The 27,999-nt window shown below is 47.0% G+C and overlaps 1 protein-coding gene across 1 annotated transcript; it reads left to right on the top strand.

Moving 5' to 3' along the window:
• Window positions 1-74: 74 nt before the first annotated feature.
• LOC105282639 (lachesin) lies at window positions 75-27,900 on the top strand. Its single transcript, XM_011344777.3, has 9 exons — window positions 75-749; window positions 20,068-20,189; window positions 21,057-21,345; window positions 22,220-22,381; window positions 24,927-25,076; window positions 25,535-25,685; window positions 26,128-26,276; window positions 26,350-26,409; window positions 26,575-27,900. Exons 1-9 carry the CDS (start codon window positions 614-616, stop codon window positions 26,697-26,699), a joined length of 1,344 nt encoding a protein of 447 aa, XP_011343079.1. The 5' UTR covers window positions 75-613; the 3' UTR covers window positions 26,700-27,900.
• The last annotated feature ends 99 nt before the right edge of the window (window positions 27,901-27,999 follow it).

Below are 27,999 nucleotides of genomic sequence, written 5' to 3'. Positions count from 1 at the left end.
AGGTGGTGGCGGAGGATGAAGAGGTGGAGGAGGAGGAGGAGGGTACACGAGCGTACTCCGTACGCCGAGGGTTTCCAGGCAGCAGTCTACGGCCCGGGACAGAGGGACCAGGACCAGGCCTCGGGAGAGAAGGGGTGCGGGAGAGCTTCGTCTCTTGCTTCGTCCGTATCGAGAGAATCGTCGTCGTCGTTGTCGTCGTCATCGTCGTCATCGTCGTGGTCGTCATCGTCATCGTTGCCGCCGTCCACGTCGTCTTCCGCCGCCGGGTTCACCCCAACTGCACGACGCGTTCGTGACCTTGAGATTCGCCCGAATGCGCGCCGGCGACTCGCTCCCCCGGCGTGACACGTTCCGCGACGGTGTCGTCGGCTCCGGGAAACCGTCTCGCGCTTCTCCGCTCACGAACGCACGGAGATGAGCGGAGGCGCTCGGCCGGGAGCTGCTCGGAGCACGTGCCAGGCGCGCGGAAGGCGCTCCAGGCGACACCAGCTGCGCTAATCGTGGACCAATCGCGAGGGCGAGAGAGCGATCGCGGGTGATATAGGACATTGCACCCGGGAGAAGCGCGAGATCGGAAATCGGCGTCGTGCGAGTGCGAGTCCGGCGAACAGGAATGACGCAGCAGGCCCGCGGTGCAAATGCCGCGCGTACCAGGACGGTCCCGATGTTCGCAGCCCTGGCACTGCTTCTCATATTCGTGGGCCTCGACGGCGTCGTGCACGGTGTCTCGCGCTCCGCGCTTCATCAAGGTAAAGTCATCAAAAGGGACTCTCGTGCGTGGCACGCGAGTCTCTTTTCGCTCCCTGAACGAGCCGAGTACCCTTTTTGGCCTTGGTTCGTTTAATACGCGGACGATTCGTGCATCTTGCGGCGCGAGCGCTCGCTTATCTCCACGTTGGTGCATTTTTCTAGTAGTTTATATAGTCGCGGCGTCTCTCCGCGACTCGTAATACGAGAGGTAAAAAAAAAGAAAAAAGCTGTTGAATGCGAGACGACGGTAAGAGAGAAAGACGGCGCGTGCAAAGTCATGTAAAAGTCATGCGATGTACGTTTCTTATTGAATCTCATCGTGTCCTGGGAGGAACTCGCGGTAGCGATTTGCGCGCGAGCGACGTTTCGGATTTGAAACTTTGTTTCTCCGCATTTGCACGAAAATTTCTGACGTGAACGAAAGTAGACGTGGTTTCGCGCGAAAAGCTCTCGAGATGAATTTTATTGCCGTTTGCCCGCTTGGATTCGCTGCCGTTTCTTCGTCCTCTCTTCGCTGACTCGCGTATTTTCGTCTCACCGAAGAAAAGCTGTCCTGGCGGCGACATGTTCCGAGGCACCGAGCTCTTCTCGTTTCATCCAAGTAAACCTCGTTTCGTCCGCTTCATCGCTTCCACTTGCTTCTCTCTTTCTGTTGTTCCGCGATTTTCAGAGTGTTCGAAAGGAAAATCCCGCTGCGAGAACTCTTACAACGCCGCAGAGCGATGGAACTTTTTTTTAGCTCGCGCTTTCTTCCCTTCCGTGTCGTTCTTGCGGAACCACGTGACAGATTCGCGCACAATTGCGTAGAAATTGCAGACATTTTTCTTCCATCGTAATTTCTGTACCAATTATGCAGTCGTGGTAATTCGAGCGAATGAAAGTTCTCTCACTGTTCCTCGCGTTAAATCCAACTCGGGACAACTCGAGTCCTCCGTCAATGATTCTCACTTCGGATTATTCTACGTGAGCCAGAGTAAGTCGGAAAAGAGCTCATTAAAGCGCATAAAAGGTTCTTTGGCACATTTTTCCCCGCAGCAATGTGCTGTATAAGATCGCTCCGTCGTTGTAACGCTTCATATGCCGGATAGACCCAAGGGGAGAGGCTTGAAAAGGAGGATTTTCGAACATCGAAACCATATTGAAAGGGCAAGTTCTCTACATTCAGTGGTTCAACTGACCGCGGGATTGGTCAGAATCATGCTTGCGATTGGATTAACGTGCGTATTTTGGACGAAAAGCCCTCCCATTACAAACGCCGATATTCGACCTCCGACATCCGAGATACCCCATACAGCGCATATATTGACATAATGCATCGGCATAAATATTTCCGTATTATTCTGGCTCTGGCTGGAACATCCCTCTGCCATACGGGGATCACGTAGTTGATTATTACGATCATCGCGGGGCAGTCGCACTTGAAACTTCCCATGGTGAACTCGATTATTTTTCGCCGTCGCGTCGAGACGATCGAAATTGTCACCATGGCGCGGGTCATCCGCGTCGACGTGTTCGCGCTTTTAATGGGAGTTTGGATAGGCAAATCCGGTGTCGGGGGGTGAAGTTATTACGGAGCGACGCGTCGTAAGAGATTTTGTTCAAGGATTTGCATCGATTTGCCAGGACCGGCGGAACTTGGAGAATTAATTGCGCGGTGTATAGCCTTAACCGCGGCCGAAGTCGTTAAGTCTATCGTAAGTAGATTTCGCGGTAAAGGTCGCCTCCCGGAGGTCATTCCGCCGGCAACGCCGCTCCTTTTTCTCTTTCGAGCATTCTGCCAAGCCACTCTAAGCTCTCATTATTTTCGGCGACGGTTTGCGCGTTTTTCGGCGTAAAGTGCGTGTAATGACGCTCGTTGATAATAACAAGACACATGCAAATCAATTTTTGACGTGTCATTGGTAAGCGTCGCTCGACACTTTTCGCGAGTGAGCGAAATTGAACAAACACTCCCTCGCTCACTCTGTCACGATTTCTGCACCTTCTTTCGTTCCTTGAATTTTTCTGGTTCTTTTTATCCACAGCTGGAGTACAACAAATTGCCTTATCCCTGCCCCGCGGGATTATCCCTCGCCAGATTCGTCGACGCACACGTGATCTCGCGGTGACGTTGCATCAACGCATGTGTGTACATGCAACGTTAATCGCGACGACGAGTTCGAAACGCGCGAGGAACATCCGCCCGTCTCAGACGCGCCCATGCAAAATGTGTATTGTGCAAAATATAATACATATTTAGGATTGCAACGGCCGGAGGGTTAGCGGGTGGGGGAGGAGATGGAAGAGGAGGGAAAGAATGACTTTTTGTGTAAAGCCATTAAAGCGTGTGACGGATGAATAATGACATTTGCATTGTTTGCTGCGGTGCCGTAAACGAGAACGCGAAATTTCTCGAAAGCGCGAAATTTATCAAAATTCCAAACACGCGCTCGTTAGCTCCGGCGGCCGGGACATCGCGGGATCAAAGGGGAGGGGGCAAGGGGCTGATTGTGAGATGGAAGTAGGATATAGAGGAGGGGAGCCAAAGGAAGGAAGTGACAGGAGGGATGAGGCTGAAAAACGGCGCCGACGTTAAATTAAATGAAAATCTAACCAGCAGGATCAACTTAACGAACCGTTTAAACACGTATAAGGTCAACCTACATGCGACAAGAAAACGATGAACTCTTCCTCTCCCTCTTAGCCTCACCGCCCGTCCCATCTCACTCCGGGGCAATCATTTGACTCTTCGGCGTTTAACCTTTCCCCCGGCAAAAAGTCATTCTTCGTAGTTGCACTTTTTACCGGTATAAAAGGCGTATACCATGGTTCCGCCTAAGTGCATCTCGTGTAGCTCGGGCACTCATCTTTTTCGGTCCCCCACTTCCGCCCTCCACCTAGTGATGGCGGCAAGCTTCAAAAATTTTTCTCTCTATTTTTCTCTCTTGTTTTTTTTTTAAATTTATTCAGTCGAAATTTTAAAATTTAATCAAAAATTTAATCATCAATTTTTTCATTTTTCCTTTATTACATTTCATATAGTTATACGGAATTTACAAATACAGCAAATATGGTATGATCGTGTTGATTTAAAAAATTTTTCGGTCATACTTTGTCAACACACCTGCGGCCAAATGGATTTAAAAGCGACGATATTGCCGAAAATATGCGATTTTCCAAATTTTTAGGTACCGTTCATGAAATGGACGGGGTTTCTAGTGTATCGATTATCGCACGTGGCACGTGCACTTACATACGAGCATAATACTCCGCTGTGGTGGACATTTTTATTTAAATCACTGTCACGTTTCGCGTATAGTCATTAGTGAAGACATCAGGAATCGCTCAACCGAGAAAAATGGAAAAAATAACAAATTGTTTAATAATTGTTTAATGTCTCTAATGCGGATTAATGGTGTTTTACCAAACGGGATTGCGGGTCTTTGAACGAGGAAAAATGTAAAAAAATGTTACACTGCGTTACATGCTCGCGTTTGTTAAATTAATGTTGTTATTACTTTACACGACTCGTAATTAAATCGCACAGTCTATTATACGTAATAATATGTAATTAATTGAGTTAATGTCATTAAATGAACAAGCGATTAAATAACGCTTTTATAATAATATACACAATACAATAGTTTGTATATTATGCATATTTAAATACCATATATTTAATTAAACGTGTAAAGTTTTTGATATTGCCAGATATGTCATCCCACATCCCGTATTAATGTCAATCCCAGCGCACGCTCGCAGCGACATTTTTTTCTTTGTCTTCATATGATTTTTCTTAAACGTAGGAACGCGATTCGCTCGCGAAATTGAAATGTCCCGGCGAATGTTCCATCCAACAGTCGAGAGGATTCCTTGGATTCCCGGGACGATTCGCGCAAGCCTCGTTGCATGATTTCATTCATCAGGCCACGCAGACTCGCACGCAGCCCCATTCTTGGAGCAGCGGGGAGGACACGTTCTTTTTTCTCTTGAGCCCGTCGTCTCGACGTACGAGAGAACTTCTCGCAGAGTGTTATGCGCATCACTTTTTACCTCCTGACACGTGGACTTCCTACTCGGATGGCAAACTCGCGGGTTCACCAAGCGGATCGAAACAAATTGAACATTTGCGGTCGATAAACGTCGCGTCATCGAGCGTCGTCGAGCGTCGTCTTATTAAAACTCGATTTCTTCGGAGTACGCGTTAAGGATATGCAACTTCTATTTTGAAATTATGTCCTCGAGCAGAAACTCCGATACGAGACGCGCCGGTTGGATAAGTACGAGGGAGTCACTCTCTCTCGCGCGCGCGAGGGTGCGCGAGCGCGCGCAGGAAATGGAGATACGACGTAGGAAATCGCACGGAGCACGACCTACTTCGGGGAAACAGCCGGAATTCAGGATTCCGTTATTAAGAAAACTTCGACGCCGTCGGCCGGGTATGAATTTTGCAACCGCTGGAACACGACGGCGGAACTGGCGTAAAGCAACTGCCAGATCTATTTCCGTCAGCGCGCATCGCTTGCACCCTCGGGCCGCTCGTTCTGTTTCTCTTTCTCCCTCTCTTTCTCGGCCGATCGATCAATTTATCTTTCCTCTTTTCGCCAGGGAATAAAATAAAATAATTACGGCCATGTATATATATATATCGACACACGAAGATATATTTTTGACGTCTTTATTTTCGACGAACGGGAGAATTAAGACTCATGCATTATTTAAATTGCTGGCGAATATGGTTACGCGCCATCACTGTTTTAGGGATTTCGTCGTATAAATAATTCCGCGGTCCGAGGGTAACGTATGCATGCCCTGAAAAGTTGCAGGACTTATGCGGCGAGAAGGACCGAGTGCAACATTTTGCAACCTAATGCGAGCGGCTATTCTGAGCGCGCGATTTAAATAATGTACGGTTGTTGATAAATTTATCATAACTGTAGGTGGGAATAATTAACGCCGCACCCCTCCACATAGGGATGCCCGCAAAACATTAATTAGCTATATACCCCGCGCTTTTCGCGAAACGCATTCGTGCAAAATGCAAAATAATCACGATGAAAGCGCGCGCAACAAGAAAGGAGAAATAAAATATTACAATATCATTATGGCACCGAGAGAGAGAGACAGAGAGAGAGAGACAGACAGACAGAGAGAGAGAGAGAGAGACAGAGAGAGAGACAGAGACAGACAGAGAGAGAGAGAGAGAGAGAGACGTGAAAATCCCGCCGGACAGCGCGCGCCCCGCCTTCCTAATTGCATTGACAAAACCGGACGTTTCACTGATCTACAGCTTCGACAGAGTGAATCAACGTAATCAGATTAGCTAAATAAGACAGCGAGATGGGGGGTGAGCGTTAATTTTTTTTACAAACACCGGAAGGCGCCCAGCATTATCCCTCGGGCGCGCGACAGAGAGAGAGAGATAGAGAGAGGGGGGATGAGTGGGAGAGAAGGAAGAAGGGAAAGACAAGCCCGGGCAATTACGCGCCGTACGGTAAACACGCATACGGAATTTTATGACGGTGGAAGTTATGGTAATTACAGTTTATTTGAATGCCCAATTATGCCCAGGCTCAATAACGTCAGCGGGCATACCGGTGAAATAAAGGACAATTACCGTTATCTCCGGCGCAGTTCTTGTCGCTTTGCATGCAAATTGAATGGCGTATCATTTCTCCATCGTAATCGGAGATATATATTCTTATATGCTCGCGCTGGCACATCAAGCCAATGTGTAACCACGCGCGGCGGTTGCGCCGCGATAAATTTGTCGCTCGCATTCGGATTTATCGGCGGGAGAAATTATTTCGTCATTGCGGGGAGGAGAACGAGCGAGAACAGTATCCCGCTCGAGCACTCGGGCAGTTTATCTCGCTACTCGCGTGGTGTGACGCGCGAGAGACGTTTCGTTTAACTTGAAATAATCGCACTGAGTCATCGTTAGCGGCTGTCAATTTTCGTTAACAAAATTCAGGCGACCAAAGTATCGGTTTTGTACGATTAACAGTTGAGAGCTTTAAGTTCGCTCGCTGTTTGTCTTTTTTTGGTGCATCTCATGCTGTTGCCCCCAATGCAGAGAATCAACATCGCTTCTCGCGTTCATTTCGACGGTACGATTCTCGAAAAATCGTTATAAAGGAAGATTGTGTACGAAGAATGAATCTTTTTTAAATCCCATCGCGACAGGAGTCGAGTTAATTTGGAATAGCGAAGTCACTCTGACGAATATCCCCGCGAGCGTAACGATCAAGAGGTCGTTACACGTCGCTATAGATCCCGCATACCGCGCGTAGCTCGTTCAAAAAAATAGAAAAAAAGGGGAAAAAAGGAGAGAAAAAAAAGATAGACCAAGTCCGTCAATCGAAACGCTCCACAAATCTCGATTGCAATTTTTCTCTCCGTTTCCGCAAAAATCTCGTTTCGCAGTCACGAACAAACAGCGGCCGCCGATCGGTACATACATTTTCGTTTTGAAGCTGCGCATTGCACTCGCGCGCGCGAGGATATATTTGGGAGCGGAACAGAGAGAGAGAGAGAGTGAGAGAGAGAGAGAGAGAAAAAAAGGAGAGAGAAAGGAGAGAAGAAAAAATTGGTTCGAATCGGTTTCGCGTGCGACACAATTTTCCGATTCGATGTAGGAGGTCGACGTGATGTCTCGCCCCCGTGCAACATCGCTCTTCTCTCTCGATCCTCGCGCGCGCCCCTGCGATGCGAGTCCGCGTCGTCGACGCGACAATCACGACGCCGACTGATTTGGGTTACATCACGATAGCGATCCCAGGGAAAAATTCGTTCGAGCGCCAACGACAGTCTCGTCGGGACGCGCACATAACGATCGTGTCCGTTCCGCTTGTCTGGAACGTTTGCGTTTGCTTGCGCTTGCTCGTGCGCTTGCTCTCGCTTTATCGTACGAGTCACGAATGCCCAAAGTCAATGTTTCAGGAGTTCGTACGTACGTGCGGAGCCCGACCGCCCTTGTATTATGCGACTTATATTACAGGTGTATTCACGAGGGCGGAGTTCGCCCTGTGTGAGAAATCGAGAGAGAAGGAGAATAACCGCAAAATTAATTTCGCGTCCCGGGAGTTTGGCGAACCGTTTGAAGGAGCGGCCTGAATTATGGCTCATCTTCGGCAGCAACGTTCAAATTAATTTTCCTATTACCGCCCTATTAGCCGACGCGTCAATTCTCCTTCCACCGATCCTCACTCGTGATCTTGTTTCTTTCACCGGGAACGAGCGTGATCGGGACACGATAATGAGGCTTGTTTTCTCGCGATTGCGCGTTTGCGTAATGGAGCGGGAGATGATGCACCCTAAAGAGAGAATAAGGGGGAGAGAGAGAGAGAGAGAGAGAGAGAGAGAGAGAGAGAGAGAAGAAAGGTGAACGCTCGAAAATGCAGGGCTTTTCGTGGCGAGGCGGATAGCACGGTGAGCAGGCAAGCCGGGAAGAAGTTGAAATACGAGACAGGTGGTCGCTCCCTATCAGATGCTCTCGTGCTCCACGGTAAGCCCTCGATGTCTACACCAGGACCCGTCTAATTCCCTCCCGGAAGATCCTCCGATACGCCGTAAGACTCGGCCACGCGAACAAGTTAATGGAAAGAGAACTGTGTTCGTGCGTCTCTTCGCTCGACGTGTCCGCGCGTCTCTTGTGCGCGAGCAAATGTTTGTACATTACGCTTCACCCTGAGATATAACTCCTCGTCGATCGGCGCTCGCCTAATTTCACGTTAAGGGCTCTCCTGAGATCCATCGTGCAGGCCAGTTAATGGAGAGGAAAGGTTCGTCCTACGGGACAAAGGGACTCTCCTCGTGACCTCTCGAAACGTCTCGCTGAACTCTCGTGACATCTCGAGCTTAAAATCCCGTCGGGCTGCTTGTCACTTCGCCGTCGCTGCCGTCGCTCTCGACTCTCGGCGTCACTCTGTTTTCGCTCCCCGTTACGTCCGTTCGTCACACGTTCCATTTTGGTAATTGAGAAATCCTCCGAGTCGGGAGTCACCCTACGCGTATTTTAGTATACGGGCACCGGATCGTGTATTTCGATCCCCGTAATGTATCCTTACACGACCTCATCATCCCTTGCCAGTATCCCGATATTCTTTCGCAGTTTTTCCTTTAATCGTCCGCTTTTCTACGCGCTCCTTTGCTCATAAAGTTAAGGTGTCTCTAAATGTGGCGAGTTATTTGTGCAGTAAACGAGGATTTTCCTTTATTACGTCGTTACATGATCGCGCCGGCCGTTACTCGCACGCTGACCCTTGGCGATAATTGATTTTGCTTTGTAAGCGTTAACAACAGAGTAATAGTTCACCGGTAACTTGCTTTTCATGAGTCCTGTCGGGTATGAGTCCCTCGCCTGCGGAGATCGTCGCGTGTAACAGCGCTATCTAGCGGTGAACGATCGAAACGGACATGATATGGTACGCTCGCCAGCCTTAAACTACTACACGTTCTTCCTTGGCGTGTATATTCCGGGGGCGCAAAGTCCCGGGAAGAGTCATTTTGCAAATAGGAAAGTAGCACATGGCAATGCCCGCGTTTCCCTCCTTACGTCGTAAAGGTCGCGGCGATATAGCTACAAGCGTATCCATAAGCGTGCGGGTGAATGCGTGCGCGCGCGCGGGAAGTTTGATTTACCAAAGCGCAGCGACGCGCGATGTAAATTCTTCCCGTCGCTTAATCCACGTCCGGACGTGTAAGAATTTATTTCCGCCTACCGATCTATTCCGCGCACGCCGGATTTCTATACGGCGTTTCCTGATATATCGAAGCGTCCGCTGTATCAATAACCGGTGTGTCGGAATTATGAGTTCCGCCAGCGCAATCGTTCAATTTCAGATAAGCGGTCGCGATGACTCTCGTCTTCCTCTTTTCTCTCCTCTCTTTCTCTCTCTTTCTTTCGCTCGCGCTTGCTTTCCTTTCTATCCGTTCTCCGCGCGGATTTTTCACGACATCACGGAATAATTAATAATGATGACGGGGCAGATCTTCCGCGATCAGAAGCTCGTCGATCGATCTGACAAATATCCGCGCGTCTCGCATCTTCGCCAAGTGAAATATGATGATTCTCCCGCTCTCCCTTCAAACCGGGGTAATATACTGTTTAAAAAGTCGACTGTCTCGTGATTTACACGCTCGTTCCTGTAGCACTCCCCGAGGGAGGACACAACGGCTTGCACACACGTTCGTGGCGGCGGCGCGCGCGCGGGGAAGATTTGCGACGGGAGAAACTTTCCTAGGGAAAAGATTAAGGTGCTGGCATCTACTCCTCCATATCTTTAAACTCACTCGTCGCTTCTCGGCCTTTACAGCCCCTTAAAAAGATACTTTCCAAATACTCCCGCGCCACGGCCGAAACTTTGTGATTAAACTTTTACGGGAATCTAAAATTAATTACTCCGGCCGAACTTATTTTTAACGTAATTAAGTGCAGTCAGCGTAAAAAGACTGGAGTCCCATGTTGCAGAGAACCGACCGCTGTCTCTCAAAGTACCAGCCGGCTAAAACATCCTCGCGTAAATAACGAACGTTGCGACGCGACGTCGCGCTATCGGTTGGCGCAAACGTATTAATCATGTAATGCATTTTGCTCGTTAATTTAAAAACAACATTCGTTCGTGTTAGCTTTAGTTTTACAAATAACATGTGTTCGTGTTAGAACACATATAGATTAGAACATATGGATTAGAACACATATAGATTAAGTAACAATGCAAAAACCGCTTTAAGTATACTTAAATATATCATTCTTAGCTTTGCAATATGCAGCAAGCATTATCGTTACATCGTTACATATAACGCGGTTACGAGGACGATATTTTAAACGCCCAGTAAATAATAATACCCAATTGTATCGCATATGTCCATTTGTACGCGCCAAGCCGCTTCTGTCCTGTCCAAAGATGTGTCTTTGAACAACAAAAACAATCATCGTAAATGGCGAACGATTATCCCTGATGACGAGATCCGTTTCTCGGGCCGGGAACGCCACGCGATTGTACGCAAATACACTTCTCGTCCCTTTTAATGCGTATTTTATGGCACGCATTTTCGTGGTACACGCTTTTGCTTTTTGTTCGATGGCCGTCGTGCATTTTATATTCACTCGTATGAACGGTCGTACACGGTGCTGTAATATGCGCGGCCGTTCGAAATGGTACAGGACACGCGAATCGAGTTTACTTGTCGTCGTGTGCTCCGCGTCTCTTCTCACATTGCCTTCGAACCTCGAACGCTGCACCGATAATTCGATGTAGAATCCGATAGTTTTTTCGTCGATTTTTTTCTTTCCGTCACGCACGATTCTCGCAAGTTAATTTAGATGTGGCGCGGCGTAAAACGGACGACGGGGAATTGTCCCGTGTCCCGTGAGTTTATACGTGGGGGCATAGTATTTTTTTCTCCTTTTTTTAAATTTTTTACGCCAGGGTAGCGCGTTAAAATTTACGATGGCGAGACCGCGATATTTGCACGGTCAACAGTGGACGCGAGCATTAAATTGCGGGTCGCGTATTAAAAATGGATTAAAAGAGAACGCGCTCTAAATAATTTTATCGATCCTCAGTGAACGCTGCAAAAATTAGGGCGCTCTGGATAACGTGCGAGAAGAAAGTAAAGAAACAGAGGAAACGGGAAGTGGATTGCGAATCACGTTGAATTGCTCGCGCGATTAATATCAAGGGTGATCTCGCAACACGCCACGACGTTTGCCGTCTGCTTTATCAGGATCTCGCTCGCGTAAATCAGTGTGAAATATAGCTATGGACCCGCCGAGTGCCATACTCGAGCATGGCGGATCCGAGTGGAAGCGCTTTTTATGCAAGCTGACACGGCGACGGGCGATTTTGATTTAAAATCCGCGCCACCGCCAGAGACTGTAGCTTCGCGCAGTCGGGCATTTGTATCAAATATCTAGAGAACATCAAACCGGCAGTCGTATTGATATCACATCAAATCAATCTGCCTGCCCGTTTTACTCTGCGTTTAATATCGCGTTCGCTGCTTAAACGTTCATCCCTCGGCATCCCTTCAGATTCGCGATCGTGCGCGTGATTCGTTATCGACAGTACGACTGGACGTGAAAAACACTGAAAAAGTGGAAACTACAAAATCGAAGATACATGAAATGAATCTTTCTGATCTTTTTTGCATGCGAGATTTTGTTTCCCAGAGAATGAAGGTAGTTTCGAATTTAACGGTTAAAAAGCACGTCGTATCTTTTCTCTATATTAAGTGTGACTCTCACTGGCGCTTTATCATAAATTGATGAATTGATGAATTTAAAAAGCGCTCGTACCAGCGCATGAATGAAAATTCGCTGTCTCGCTTAAGAAAATAAAAATTTTGACTGCCTGCCGGTCTCGTAAATATTTTTGTCAATTTTTACTACAATTTTGACACTTTTTTTCTGTCATTTTTCTCACTCAGGTGAAACGCATGTTATCTGTATCTCATAAATTTTTTATATTACATTATTTTAGCCACTGACATAACGTATGTCGGTGGATCTGCATTGCGATGCAACTTAAGGTTACTCAAGACAGTGCATAATGTTCTGCCAGTCTATCTAAAAATTTTGCCGGCACGTGCACGGACAAATCCCTTCTATAGTCCTCGCTATATTTTGTTCACGCGAAATTATCTCTCCGACGTAGCGCACGTGCCGAGAAGAAGACTATTCTGTGCAATATTTGATCCGTAACGCTCCTCTTCGAAGTCACTCGAATCGCCAGCTCTGACGGCTGTTCCGATAGAGAAGCGACGGTTATCTAGCAGGCGGACTATTTCCTTAAATAATCGGCATACATTTAAATCGGATTTGTCGAATGGAGACGCGGGGAGATCGTGCGCGACGACGAGTGTATTGGAGAGCTCGCCGTGCATGCTCGAGCGTTTGGAATTGAAGGAGCGACACTTTTCGACATATCCACCCCGCGGCTCAAATGTAAATAGATATGGCTCGGCTCAAATCGACTCAAGTGTGCATCGTAAGTGCGCTTAAAGTGCACTTGCAGTAGTCGAGACCCTCAATTCTTCAATGCACCCCCGTGCTCGTGCCCCTTCTCTTCGTTTCGTTTCGACTGTTTGACGGATATCTCGTGGTGCGTATACGCGTGATTTCTGTACTGCCACACGCGTTTACCTCCAAATTATTTATTTGCGCGTGTATTTTATTCTGTGTATTAAAGGATAAAATATACGTGCGTGCATGTGTATATGGGGGTGGAGGGGGGGGAGGTGTATTATTTCTGTCATATCGGGGGAGGTATACGCACGCGACAATGAGTTCCAACAATATTATAAAATTTTGGTCGCGTATGACGGAAAGGAAACATTTTCTTTTTGAGCATTTGCACATTTCGATGAAAATTCAATTCATCGACGCCACGCGCATGTTTTGATTGATGGCTTGTACAAATCCCGAGTGTGTAAAATATCATCAGCGCCAGTGAAACTTGAACGTTGTTGCGGAGAGTCGATTTTTCAGACGCGGTCGCTCGTGTTCAATGGATTGGGGTATTCTTCCTCGACCACCGCGCGATCGTTGAATGACAGTGTTTCGCCGAGTTCTCCCATGAACGACACGCGCGCGGAATAATATGCGCGCATCGCGCCGGGATCGCCTTAATCGAGTTTCGAAAAATTCGCTTTTCTGCTTCCTTGCCGCGCGCACGTCCGTCGCGGATTAAAAACCGGTCGGCAACTTGGCGAGCGGATATTTTCCGGTTGGATATATTTCCTGCTGCTGGAAGAGTGCGTTCGTGTTCGATATCGCCGGCGCGAAAAATATTACGTTTTGCCCAAGTTGGGGTAGCTTCGACAGCGTGTAACAACCTGGAATTGTAGTAATGGCGGCGGCTGGCGAGAGGAGGGGAGGGAAATTTTATTTGGCCGAAGGCGGACTTATTTAGCGGCATCGAACACCTCCGGCCGCCGCCCCCGTCCCTCCCCCCGCCCCTCCTGTCCCGGTACATTCTATGTTTCGCGCGCGCATATCTGCCTGAAACTTTGCTAATTTCTTGAAACTCGGGAACTTTCGCGGGTTACTCGATACTCTTAATTCACTTCCGTGAGTTTAAACATCCCCTCGCATTTAACCGCGGTACGACGTAGCAATTCAATAAACAAGTTTTGCGGTACAAGCGCGCTCCATCCTTTGATTTCTCGCGCTACCGCCCTCCCCCTCCTCCACCTCCTCGCCCCTCATTCCCCACTCCCCGCTCGATCCAGGCGGCATTCGAGGATTAATTAAGTACGGATCCCGATGCACGTCGACATCGTTAGCAAGCACATTGCATCGGCGTTTGTGCGGGAACGGTAGCTTCGCGCTCGCGTTCGCGGGGCAAGTAAAATGAACCACTCGTCGGCGTTTAGCCAGCCTGTCCCATCATCGCGCGCACTCGAAAAATACAAATTCAATCCCAGCCTGGCGAGGGTGGGCAGGCGATAGGAGGGAGGAAAAATGAAAAACATATGCGCGCACGTATACACACACACACACACACACACACACACACACACACACACACACACACACGCAGTGATTAAACGTTATGTTAAAAGTGCGAAGAGCTCTCGTTGACGTGTAATTCGGTTTGACGCGCTTGCTAATTCGTTCCGCTCGATCGAATTCGGTGCGCGGAAAACGGTTAATGCTCTCGCATAATCGAGAAGCCGCGGATAATCGAAAATTGATTGCTAATGATTGCGGCTAACGATAAATTCATTAACGGCGCCCCCCTGATCGGCAGCTGATTGTATCTGGATTTCTAATCTCCAGCGGAAAATAATCGAGAGTAGCTTCCCTCTCGCTCCTCCTCCTCCTCCTCCTCCCCTCTCCTCTCGCTCGCGGACGCTGTCACGCGCTTTGTAATTCAATCGGGAGCTAAACCGCGACCCGCAATTACCGGCACGTTCTTTTTGTTTACGATTGTCGTTGTGCCCAAGGGAGAGAACGACTCCGAAACTTTTCTCGGCTGTACCGAGCGGAGGAGATCGGTTAGTTGAAAGTTCCAGTTTCCGATGCGTTTCGTCGTACTCCATCGTTCCCGGGATTTCGCGAGTTTTTCTTCGGGAAATACTCCGGCGGACAATGTCGAAATGATCACTCCGTATTTTTACAGAGCTCGTGTATCATCGTTCGTACGTCCAATTGCTGCAGGGGTACGAGTCGTTTTACAAAACTTAATATCATCGCAAATTTCATACAAGAGGAAATTCCCGCACGATTTTCCGATTCTCGAGCGGGCTTGAAAGTCATGCCACGTACGCGATCGTGCCAATTTTCCTCGCGACCTCAACCCTCGAACGAAGCCTCGTGTGAAAATGCGGCAGTCTACCGCGGAGGGTCAGTTTTCCGTAACAGCAATTGAGAACCCCTCTTTTGTACATCCGACTCATAAATTAATACTCGATCGATCACTCGCACACAGACAGAGAGAGAGAAAAAGAAAAAGAGAGCAAGAGAGAGAGAGAGAGAATAGAATATAATTGTCCGATTTTGAGGGTGGTTTTACGGCGGGCGTGCTACACCCCACGGAAACCCAGAGAAACTTGGAACGTCGGGGAGAACCTGTTGCGAACGCAGCCGAGCTACTCGACGCGTGTACATATGATACATATGATGGTGTATGTACGGTATCGAACACTGCTCTGCGGTGTCCTAGATACGAGTGGTTGTTAACGTTCAGTCAGTCTGACAGAGCAATCGTTGGAGAGGTGCGCACGATTAGCTCGGGATTTTCCTGTCTGATCATTTCGGCCATGTCAGTTTCCGTCAAGGCGCACTCGCAGCGCGAGTTTCGCTGGCCTCGCGAGAAACTCAAATTACAGTAGAACCTCGTATAACGTGGAGGATATACATATGTCCCGCGTTTTATGAACCCGCGTAATACGAGCCGCGCAGGTAATACATCTAGATTATACGTGTGCATATATATGAAAATATTCATAAATTTTTAATTATATATTACAGATACAAAGGCCTGCAAATTTCTCTTATCTTAGTTGCATATCAAAAGGGTCTATTTTGTTTCGTTAGATGCGCGTATACGAGGCTGATTTACCGCATTGTAGAAGCATTGGCGCAATTTTTCCGTCGTGTTATACGTGAGCGGGTCTACTGTATAAATAAAAATTGTGGTTCTCTCTATCCGTAAATTCGTCGCATGGATTTATGCATGCAGATATAACATAGAGAGAGAGACAGAGACAGAGACAGAGACAGTGAGAGAGAAGAGAGAAAGAGAGAGATTGCTTGGGAAAGAATCGACCAGAATGCAGTTTGATTTCCCGAGTTTTCAAACTCTCGCGGAGAGTTTTTCGTTTTAGTTTTTCGTAATTCGCGCAGCTCCTCGGGCGTCTTTTTATTGTCGAGGAGTGCACGCCGGAGATTATATCTAGAGAGATGAATCTAATCTCTGAACGGAGTCGCCGAGTTGCTCGGGAATTGGCATGATAATCGGAAGTCCCATCCAAGTTCCATCGAACTGTTCGCGCGCACGTCATCTGCTCCAATCCGCTTATATCTATGTGCCGAAATAGCGTTGTTTAGGAACTACGAGTATGACTATCAATTGTTAGTATCACCGAAAACGTAGCTATTAGCTATGGCCTCAAGTTACTAAACCGATCATAACCGATCATAATATTTCGCGAAGTGGATTTCGCTTCTATTCAATATAGCTGTACGTTTTAACACCATCACTGCGCAATTCGACTTTGAATGATAGTACTTTATCTCAACTAATTTGTCCACTTTTGTCTTTTAGTTGCTGCTTTTTACGCAAATCTTATATCATGCTTGAAAGATTATTAAAGTCGCGTTGGAAAATCTGGTTACTTGTAAGACAGTTAGAAACTTGATTAACTTGACTTCAAGAAACTAACTTGATGCTGAGAAACATTAAATCGTATATATAATCTCAATTTTTTAAAATAAATCATTGCGTGATTTGGATTATGATAGCTAAACGGCTAGTGACTAAAGTTCGTCGATTTGCAAGCACAGTGTCGTTGAAAATTACGAGTTTGACTCGGAAACGGAATATTATCGGTTTCCCAATTCTCAAATTCAATTTCCGAGAATCAAGTGTCATGCGTACGAATTTTATTGCACATTTTTCACTGATTTTGATACATGGGATTACCTTTTATCTGGCATACCAATAACGGATCATCTCATACGTGCTTGAATACATGCTCACACGAGCGAAAGTAAAAATTTGCTATGGGTATATAACCGAAGAGCGATCCTCTCGCGTGCCGATCCCGCTTAAGAGAATTTCATATTTAGAGCTGTCTGCCTTCGCGCGGTGTACTCGGAGATTGGAATATTCCTGAGATGTCTGAAGTTTCATGAGAAGTTTATACGCGCGTACTTGAACGCTCATACATATATACATACATACATCATACACACATACATACATACATACTCATCGACCGAAACCGAAACACGCGAAAGATTTATAGTTCTTGCGTCCTTCATTAGCTCGGAAACCAGCGTGCGACATTTAATAATAACTTCCGTTACGTGTTGCACGAGTTCTATCGCGTATATACCTCTCAGCGATTTACAACAAGTGACATTCTTTTCTCGAGCATTTCTTCTTGCATTCAACGATTTACAACAAGTAACGTTCTTTTCTCGAGCATTTCTTTCTGTATTCTCGTCGCGCGTTCGAACATTCGTCTGCAAAGTTATAGCGTCCCGCTTGCATCGTTACATCAAGATTTAATTTGCCGGCAGGTCTTTAATAATTAATTCAACTGCCAACCTCCCCGCGAACGCTGTCGTTAATTCTACACGCGTGTCGGGAACCGAGCCGAGGGAAGAACCGTGCACCGCGACTTTGGACGTACGCGACGTACGCTGTGAGAGACGGCATTTATACTTTCATGCCTCTCTCGTTTCCACGCGGGAGACACGTACATTCCGGATTTATAAGCATGCGATTTCCGCGGGAGCACCGCCGCGGCCGGTACCGTGCCATACCACGAGCAGAAGCGAACAGATCGATCGAGGTAGAAAATAAGAAATTACCGAAAGAGGATTTTCTTTCTCCGGGACTGGTCATCGCGCGCCTTCCAGAAGGGACGCATCGAGAGTACGAATTCACCCTCCACGTAATCCTCTTGTATCAATATGTATTTATCGAGGATACTGCACACGTTACGCTCGAGATTTGATCTCATGCCGCTTGACGTTTGGGGTGAGAAAATGATTGCGCGCGCTGTACGAGGTGACCGTATTGATTCCGCGGCTTGACTTTACTTTGAGATACTCGCGATAAGAAATGATGTAAGAAAGAAAATAGAGCGAGACGGCAGAAGAGAGGAGGAGAGGAACGGGAAACGCGCGCGAGAAAATTGCAGAATGTCGAGGATGATTGATTATTTTCTCTCTCGAGTTATCGGCGTCAGCGGTGCTAACGGAAAAGGCACTGGTGGCACGGCAGCATGTTATTACTCTAGTTCCTGCATTTTCGCGCCTTTCGCGGAGCTACCACACGGAAGTTACCACTATCAAGCGAGATATACACCGCCGACGCGATATGCGCGTCTTGCTTCCGCGTATTTGTCGAATTTCGCGACGCGTGCACCGAAATAATGCACGTCGAAAATCCCTCTCTGGATACGGCTGTACCTATATACGGGGCTCTGTATGTATAATATATATGTAGGGCACGGGGGCCGCGCCTCCGCGACCGTATTCGACGAAATCACAAAGTTGGGAAAGAAAGTCCCGTTCCAAGTAAGTTACGCGTAATAAAAATGCAAAGAGCGTCTGGCCGTTGATTGCCTTGAATACGGATGGGGTAAGGGTACACTTTAATTTTCAAACTCGCCACGGTGATACATCCACGTCCGTCCCGACCGCGGGAACTCGAACGTAAATATGCGGAAGGTGTCCATTATATCCGCTGCTTTAAAAGACCCTCACAGCCGTTAAATATTCAGTAACGGGCTCTGCCCGATCGAAATAGATAATAATACATACTGCTATTATTACTGTCACTCTGGTCTGTCGTTCTGGCGATGAGCGAAATTCGAGCGGAATTAAACCGCCTCAACACGGGACGGAGCAACGCGAGCGCAATGAGAGAAACCCTTTTCCCTCCCCTGCCGCCATATTCTCTTCCGACTTCATCCATCCTTTCGTGTGCATCGAGAATTTAGGTCGTTCACTCGATACGAAAGAGTGCGAGTTCATCGGCGTCGCGGCCGTCGCGACGTCGCGCGGCCGTCTGCCTCTTTCTCTTTTTACGAGGGGGATGCTGCAGCTTCTGTCTAATCTGGCAGCTCGTTTCATTTCCCCGGCGATTTGTCCCGCGGTGCCATCTCGGGGACGTTAAATCCGTGGAAGCAATTTGGATATTGCCCATGTCGGATGTAGACTTGCCGTGTGTGGAAGCGGCACGGGGAACGGGCGGCAAGGAAGGGTGAGCGAATGAGACGCGAAACAGTTTGCGAAATAAGGCAGACGCCTTATTGATCTTATCTCCAGCGAAGTAGAGACGGCGGGATGAGGATGATCGTGCGCGCGGCGTGCTTAGATTTAAGTAGCCTTTCAGCCCTTTAAATTCCGAGTTACGTTTTTACGCGCTGAGGTATATACCCTTTGCGGGTCGGGGTGCGATAAAGCGCGCCCTGGTATGATGGAGTTGGGTCATAATACTTTTGTTAAGGAACAAGGTATATATACGTCTGTCGCGCATAAACGTGAATGCTTATTTATCGAGTATTCGTGCTACGTCACGTATATATACATGCCGCGGTGTCAAATAAAAAGACTACCTCGTATCTCAAACAAGAATTTCACGTACGGAGCCGTTCTCCAAGTTCCGGGGCGCCTCGACCAAGTTTCCCGCAACTTGGCGCCACTTGACATTATCTGTTTAGGGACGTCGTAAGCCGCCAACAGGCGTGAATAAGCAGCGATAATTAGCTACCCTTGATAGTGCTTAAGAAACTTTGCGACATGCACTTATTATCGTCCCGGTGACACGGCACACCGAGATATTTTCAAAGGAAATTTCACTGTCACCATAATAAATGGGGTAATGGTAGTATTTCCGTCCTTCAATATTTTTCCATTAATCTCGAACTTCCGTCGGTCGGTGGATGTGTTCAAAATAGTAGATGACGGCGTCGAATCATTACTTATTGTTAAGCGTGAACCGGAACCTGCTGATCATTTCGCATTGTTCCAGATATATCAAAAACTCTTTTGAGTATAACTTAATGAATGATTCACGATGACCCATTTCCGCTCATAAAATAGAATCAAATGGATTTCCAGCGGTTTCACACGAGCGATACATGTTCCAGATTTGACGAACACTGCCACGGGTCCGGTTTTCGTAGCGCCGGTTGGGAATCAAACTGCCGCGATTGGCCGCGAGGTTGTTTTCTCTTGCAGCGTCCACAACATCAGCATTCGCAAGTACAAGGTAATGACACCAGGAACAGCAGCACGTAAATGCGAATGGACTGTGCGATTAAATTCGTACGCGTTCACCAGCGGCTGACGGTGCTTCGGTTTATAATGGGATTCCAACTGTTTGCGTGTGGAATACCAACGAGTCGTCTTTTTACGATCGTTTGCCCTTTTCGTACTTCCTTTCGTGACGCTCCTCGTGAATTCGACCTGTTCGCGATTTAATCGATATGAAACCGAATTAAAACACGCTGAAACGTTGAGAATAAACTTGTCGCCAGTTTCGATCGGGTTTGTCAGAACGGCAGAAAGCGGGCACAAGCTAGCAAACAACGATGACAAGACAAGATCGAACGTAACAAATGTCGACCATCCTTGATATCGCGAACAGTAGAGTCACGTAGCGCGCCCTCGCTGGAGACGTGCCACGCGGGCGAAATTGAATTGCCGCGAGTGAAAAATTCCCCGTAAAAATACCTGCCTTTTTGTGCCTCAACGCGCGCTTAATCTTCATATCGCGTCGCGTGTCTCTATAGCTGGCGGAAGTGAGACAAATCGCGGGTAGATCGAATCGCCTTTGTTCGCGAAACTCGTCTCGAAGCCCGGGAAGCTACGAAACACGAGTCGAAAGATCGCTTCCGCTCGCCAACGCCTTGTACCAACTCAAGTCCAACTTGGGCTGGTCTCATCTTCTTGATTAATGCGTAACTATTTTCCGTAATCACCGTCCACGTTTCCCGGCGTGTTTGATCGCTCATGAAGGACGTGTTCGTCCAACCGGTGCACGATAACCGATCATCGATCAATACTCGCTTGATCAATGTTATCCGTTGGAACGACAGCTGCATTCGCGTTACATCGTGTTTGGGGGACCTTCCAGGTTGGCTGGCTGCGCGCCTCGGACCAGACGATCCTCTCGATTCACACCAGAATCGTGACGCATAATGCACGTATCTCGGTCTCGTACGAGAGCGGCGGAAGTTCCGGGTCCGGCAGTGCGGCCGCTGGCACCTTTGGGGTGACCGGGAGCAGCCAGGCCACGGAGGAAGTTGTGAATGGAACGTGGAGTCTGCATATCCGCCAGCTGAAGGAGTCCGACAGAGATTGCTACATGTGCCAGATCAACACCAGCCCCATGATATCCCAGCTGGGTTGTCTCGACATACAAGGTAAGTGTTATCTCTTATCTTCTATCGTGTGTCATGTGCATATAAGCAGCTTCACCGCCGTGCGCCGTGGCGCTGCGGGCAGTGCGCAATACTTGATTAACTGCGCAATTATTCAGTTCCGAGTATAATAAAAGTCTGAATTTTTCAATCTCGTTTTTCTTTGTGTGTTTATTCAATAAAAAATACAAAAATGCAATCGGCAAACGTATGATTAATTACTTAATTCTCCGATTGATTATTTGTTGTTACACCGCTGAAGGCACTGCACTGCTGAATTGCTAAAGATATTCTGCGCAATACCGGATTAATTTAATATACAGTACATGGCATTATAATCAGTAATGAAATCACTGCTTATTGAACATTCTACGCATTACACACGCGTGTGTGCGTTCGTTCTCCACATGCATTTCCTGCTGTGCTCCCTCGCATGAAATCGTTCCTAAACGTAGCCGTCTGAACGTCAAAGATGACGTTGCAAACTACTGCTGAAGAATAATGCATGACACGAGCGTTACTTAAACGCTCGTGAAGAGAGAACATGTAAATAGGAATGCGAGGAGGAATAAGTGAAACCCCCACGAAGCCTTTGAGTTCGCCGACTAGACGGAGCAACGACACTCAAGCGAAAAAGTCTCTCCCCGTAATATTATCTCTCCCATCTCGAACATTTCGTATAAGTTGTGTCTCCCATCCTCGGTCCCCGTTCGTCTTTATCGCAAATGCTCCCCGAGAGGACGCTCGTCCTTCCGAAGACGACGATACAGCCAAGTGCCGATTTCACTCGTAATGATTTTCATAAGATCGAGGGTGGATCTCCCTTCGTATAGGGATGACCGTTACGCATTTACTGGTACGACCGTTTGTCCCGCAGTGCCGCCCGACATCGTTTACGGGGGTGATACCAGCGCGGATCTGGCAGTAGCGGAGGGCGACAACGCGACCCTGAGCTGCCGGGCGACGGGACGTCCGCCGCCGAGGGTGTCTTGGAAGAGGGAGGACGGGGAGCCCATCGTCATAAGGACCGCGTCGATCGGTAGGGAGCGGCTGTCGATCAATTTGAAGTTTCAATTTTTCGCCCCGTCTTATTGCCCATCAACGACGTGATCGCGCGTTAACGGCGAACGAACGGAGTGCTGACTGTATTATTACTGAGAAGATGCTTTACGCGCTGGCGTAATGCGACGCGATGATCGATAGCGCGATAATCGGATATCATCAACACGGCAGTTGCCGTATCGCGGATCCCTGATCGGGACACGTTCACGCTGTTGCTTATTTTTCGCCTCACGGACCGGAAGTGCGAACGAATCCTTTCTCGATTGCTATTGCCGCCTCGCTATCGACCGTCTCACGTCGGAAGATGAGATTACGAAGTCGCGCCATCCCGTACAAGTTTGCGACAAGTTGTTTCATTCTCGATACGATTATTGCTATACGCGAATACGCAAAGCGAGGCTTCCTTATTTTGTTCTCGGTTTATATGCGAAATTTTCACGAACTTTTGTTGGCAGAAAATCAATGTAAAATCCGAAATGTCAAAGAGTGACCGCAAAATCAGTGGTTTTTTCGCCTATTTTTGGTCCCGCGATATTGGAATTGAATTGTGTGCCAAATGGTACCTTATGATAAGACATCAATTACCAAAAAGTTTTAAGTTGAGGTGAGAATTAGTTTCAGAGATATGGAGGGTCAAAGTAGTCAAAATTCATTAACGCGTCAGCTCATAACGCCTTAAAAGACGAATGTTTATGTCAATCTAATAATTTAAAACTTTGTATCCAGGTTTTGCTGATTGTTGACAACGAATTCCAAGTCAGATTTTAAAAATTCAAAATGCTAACGCGTAAGCGGTTGCGATAGAGGAATAGAAAAGGAATGCCGCATGTAGGCCCGTCTGTCCTTCTCAGTTGCGCATGCGCCTTTGCAGAGATACGCAGTCTTCCCATATCTGCACATGTGCAAAGACAAAGGGGTCTTTTTGCAGCTTTCTTTTTCTATTGCTATATTGTTTTTTCAGCTCGCTCACGCACTCTATTCTTATATCTCTATGATCCGAACTTTACTTATCAGAAAAGAGGTTCTGAAAATAACTAATTATTATATTGAAAAACGTTGCGTGCTAGTCACGGCTATAGTCTGACATCACCGGCACAGACATCCTCTGTTTCTTTCTTTCCCGAGCTATAACTGATGCATCATCGAAATTATTACAATAATAATAAAACAAGAGTAATTATGAAATTAATATAATTCATTAATATAATTGAAAATAATTATAATTAATTAATATAATAATAAATTAATATAATTAATATAAAATATTCAACAATTTAAAAATTCGTTAGGATTCGAAAATCGATTTTGTAACTTTGAGTCATGAATTTTTTATATATATTATTCGCCATATTTAATCAGCCATTTTGAATTTTTAACATCTGACTTAAAATTCGTTGTCAACAATCAGCAAAATCTCTGGATACGAAGTTTTAAATTATTAGATTGACATAAACATTCGTCTTTTAAGGCGTTATGAGCTGACGCGTTAATGAATTTTGACTACTTTGACCCTCCATATCTCTGAAACTAATTCTCACCTCAACTTAAAACTTTTTGGTGATTGATGTCTTATCATAAGGTACCATTTGGCACACAATTCAATTCCAATATCGCGGGACCAAAAATAGGCAATTTTTGCGGTCACTCTTTATATACCAGTCGCGAGAATGACAGCAACGGTCACGCAATCCCGATGATCAGACAAGATACAGAGAAAGTGGCTTGTAAAAGAAAGAGAGAAATGTATAAACAGAGAGAGAAAGAGAGAGAGAGAGCGAAAAGTCAAGAGAACTTTTCGAACTCGTGTCCCTCGCGGATACGTAGATTGAGTGTAAGAACGTAGACGAGTGGATGTAACGAGTAAGCTCGCCAAGACAAGTTTCTCTTTGTGAACTGGCCTCGAAGATGGGTAAAATGAGAAAACGGAACATGCAACCGGAACTCTTCTTGATAGTATCTCAGAGCGCTGCTATCTACTGCAGGGATCGAGATGTAACGCGTAAATTGGTGCATACGCTCGTATTCACAGTCGCGAGTCTCTCAAGTTAGCAAAACTGGTCGGCGTAACTATGTGTCTCTGTGTGCGATGTGACTAGCTGTCCCCGAATCCGCGCTGTGCAACCGTAGCTCGGAGCCAACTATTTCCGGGACTGAACGGTGCTTATCTTCGACGTCGACGCGCGTCGATATGTCGGTGCTTCTCCTGCAGGAGAACTCGGCGAACTTCGTTTGGCCACCACACTGATCCAACCAAGGAAGGATTAAATTTCCGTATATTATCGTTCTTCGGAATCCCTCGCTCTTCCTATCTCTCTCTTTCTCTCTTTCGTACTTACGTCTCCAATCCGGCTGAGCTTCCGAACCGCGCTGTCGTCACTGTAATCAAGAAGTGGGATAATCGGAGCGCGATGCAATCGGACCCCGTTGTTCCTATTCGGGCGAACAGAAAGCCAAGAACTGAATCGCGATCGATCGTTTTTCCGGACAGCCCGACACGGTAAAATGTTCTCTCGTGTACGCAGGTGGTACCACTTACGAGAAGCACAACCACTACAACGGCTCGCTGCTGCATTTCCACCGTGTCGAGAGGCGGCAAATGGGGGCGTATCTCTGCATCGCCAGCAACGACGTGCCACCAGCGGTTAGCAAACGGGTGACACTCGCTGTGAATTGTAAGCTCGATTCGCTCGAACCCCCCCCCCCCCCACCCCGCCACCTCACCCCATACCCCTCCTTCCCCCGCCCGGTCCGACACAATCCGGACTCGATTCGCTAATTAGAGTCGCGGAGAGTAATTCGCCGAGCCGAAAAAAATACAATCGCGTAATCGGCGTGGAAGTTACCGTGAACAAACAAAAAATAGAAGAAGAAAATAAAATAAAAGGGAGAGAGAAAATCACCCGCGCACCCGCGGAGGGTGTTTCGAAAAGTACGACGCGCCAACGGCACGAAAAATAAAACCTTAATTCGTTCGATAGAAACGCACGTGAAAATAAAACTAGAATCTAATAAAAATCCAATTTCCACTGTTTTTCTTTCGCTTCCGTAAGGGCGCGTCTATTTTTGAAACTGTCCCTGTGTGTGCACTCGCGCACTCGCGTTTTTCTCTAGACTTGCTTTATTTCCATAGTCGCACCCGTCGTAAAAGCGCCCAACCAGTTACTGGGCGCTCCTCTGGGTACGGACGTGCAGTTGGAGTGCTACGTCGAGGCGTTCCCGAACACGATTAATTATTGGGTGAAAAATCAACGAGGCACCGAGGACGAGATGTTACTGGAGGGGTGAGCTATCTCTGCCACTATCATTCACAATTTTTGCAATTGACAATTTTCGCAAATTAAATATCGTGTGAGAGCGAGCGACAACGCGGACCAACAACTGGATCCGTACAGCGCGGAGGAACTCCTGCTTCGCGGCAACAGCCGCGCGATCTTGCAAATCGCCGGCACGTCATAGAAATATGAAATTGCGAGACTCGAACGAGTAGCGTAGCGACCATACATAACGTATTTGCACATGCGTTGCAGCGTATCGCAAACACAATTTTCCTGCAATTTTTCCGCAACTTCTCTGCGCTGTACGGAGAGCAGCATTGAAAGGGGAGGGGAGGGGGCGAGACGGTTGCGTGCGCTCTTCCTTGGAGAAAAAGAGTTCTTCTTACTTCCTGCCGAACGAGTTCTGCTCGCGAAACATGCTGAGACCCGTCGTTCGTATGATGCGCAGACCGAAATACAGCGTGCGGGAGGAGCGTACGGGGTACACGGTCCTGATGTGGCTCTTAATCAAAAAATTCACGGAGAAAGACGTCGGTAGCTACAAATGCGTCTCAACGAATAGTCTAGGCAGGGCGGATGGAACTTTGAGATTATACGGTAAGTATAACTTTGTTCCTTTCGCCACACGTGCTTCTCTCGGGATCTACATCGGCAGTCTGTATGCTTTCAGAGATCAAAATCGGCTTCGACAGAACATCGCGCGGGAAAGATCACGTGTCCATCATTGGTGGTAAGTAGAGCAGACCAAGTTTACAAGCGTGTAATTCATCGACTTCATTATCATCAGAATTGTCATTAGTCAGGCCGCTCGCACTATCGGGCTCCCTCTCCCTTGAGCAACCAAACTCCGGAGCGATCCTTCCTTTTCTCAACGAAAGAATGTGCTGTTTTATAGGACTAGCCGAAGCCGCTCAAAGTTCCGGTGCCAACAACGGCGTCGTGAGCCTCTTCGGGAACGGTAGCAGCTTGTCTCACATCCTATCGATGTTCTTCTTCATACCGATATTGTGGCCGCGGTGAAGAAGGCATCCACTACTGGTCATCGCTAAGCTACTTAGTGCCAGATGACTTTGTGCCAAAAAAAAGAGAAAAGAATAAGAAGACAAGAATGTAGAGAGAATGCGCGAGTGTGAGAGACACTACGGTAGAGAAGATGTATGGTAGCGCGCGCGCACGCTTTCAGAAGCGAAGAGAGAAAGAATGAAAGCGATTGAGAGAATGCGAGAGCGAGAGACAGGGAGAGAGAGAATGAGAACAAGATAATAAAACGGAGTCCTCGGTGCTCCAAATTCTTCCTACTTTCCTTTCCTACTCCCAAGTGTCAAAGACATTTTTAGATCAATGGATGTTGTCAATGTACGCGTCGCTTTAGATTCGCGTTTCGCGGATCAACCGGTAGAGATTCGCCCGAGATTCGCGTTACCCCTGTAAAACTACCGTCAGAAAGTAAATTGCTAGTGAATCAACATTATTGGCATTATACATCGTGCAATTTTTATTGACACGTTCACGTTTATTATCCCCATGACGCGACATCGTCCGTTAACTGCCAATATTGTACAAGACAATCACTTGACGGTCGGTGTTAGCATGAGCTCAATATATGCATAGGATACTATGAGCAGCCGAGTCGCTCACTGATTGCCGCCACAGCAGACATTTATTTTTAAAAGGAGATTCCCTTTTTAGAAAAATCAATTTCTTTGCCACGCTTCCCGACAATTTCTCGCGTGACAAATGGTTTTTATTCATTAATGGTCATTATTAAATGGTTTTCTTCTACTTCAGGAAGATCTATATGTCGATATTGCCTCACCATCTGTTCATCTTGTGCATTCATTTATTTATTAATCTCTTACGATAATGAAACAATAATATGACAGAAAATCGAGAATTTGTAAAGCTTTTTTTAATAATAAATGTGCAGTCTGTTGTGTAGATAATCGAAAACTTAGATAAATATAATAACGATGAGTTTGTGAATCTGGAAAGGGCTTCTATTTTCTGACGGTATTTATACACTCGGCGTGAATGAAATTTGAATCGTTGATACGCGAATCGACGAATGCGAAAGGGTAAGTTCGCCGTCGCGGGAATGCTTAACGAATCGACGATAATAATAAATAATCAACGGTCATTTTGCAATTGGTTTATGCGCTGCTGACATTGGACGTCGGAAAACTTTGGTGTTTCAAAATAAAAGTAAGGCTCGAACGTTGTATTTTGTTGTCTCACGTTTTGTTACCCCCAACAACCTATATTTTACACCGTCAATTTGTAATTCATCATTCTACGTGCTTATTCTAAAACGACCTGGCAT

This window comes from Ooceraea biroi, chromosome 4 (genome assembly GCF_003672135.1).
Source record: "Ooceraea biroi isolate clonal line C1 chromosome 4, Obir_v5.4, whole genome shotgun sequence".
Classification (NCBI taxonomy): Eukaryota; Metazoa; Arthropoda; class Insecta; order Hymenoptera; family Formicidae; genus Ooceraea; species Ooceraea biroi.
The sequence above is the reverse complement of the archived record's forward strand: the minus strand, read 5'-3'. Positions and strand labels throughout refer to the sequence as shown.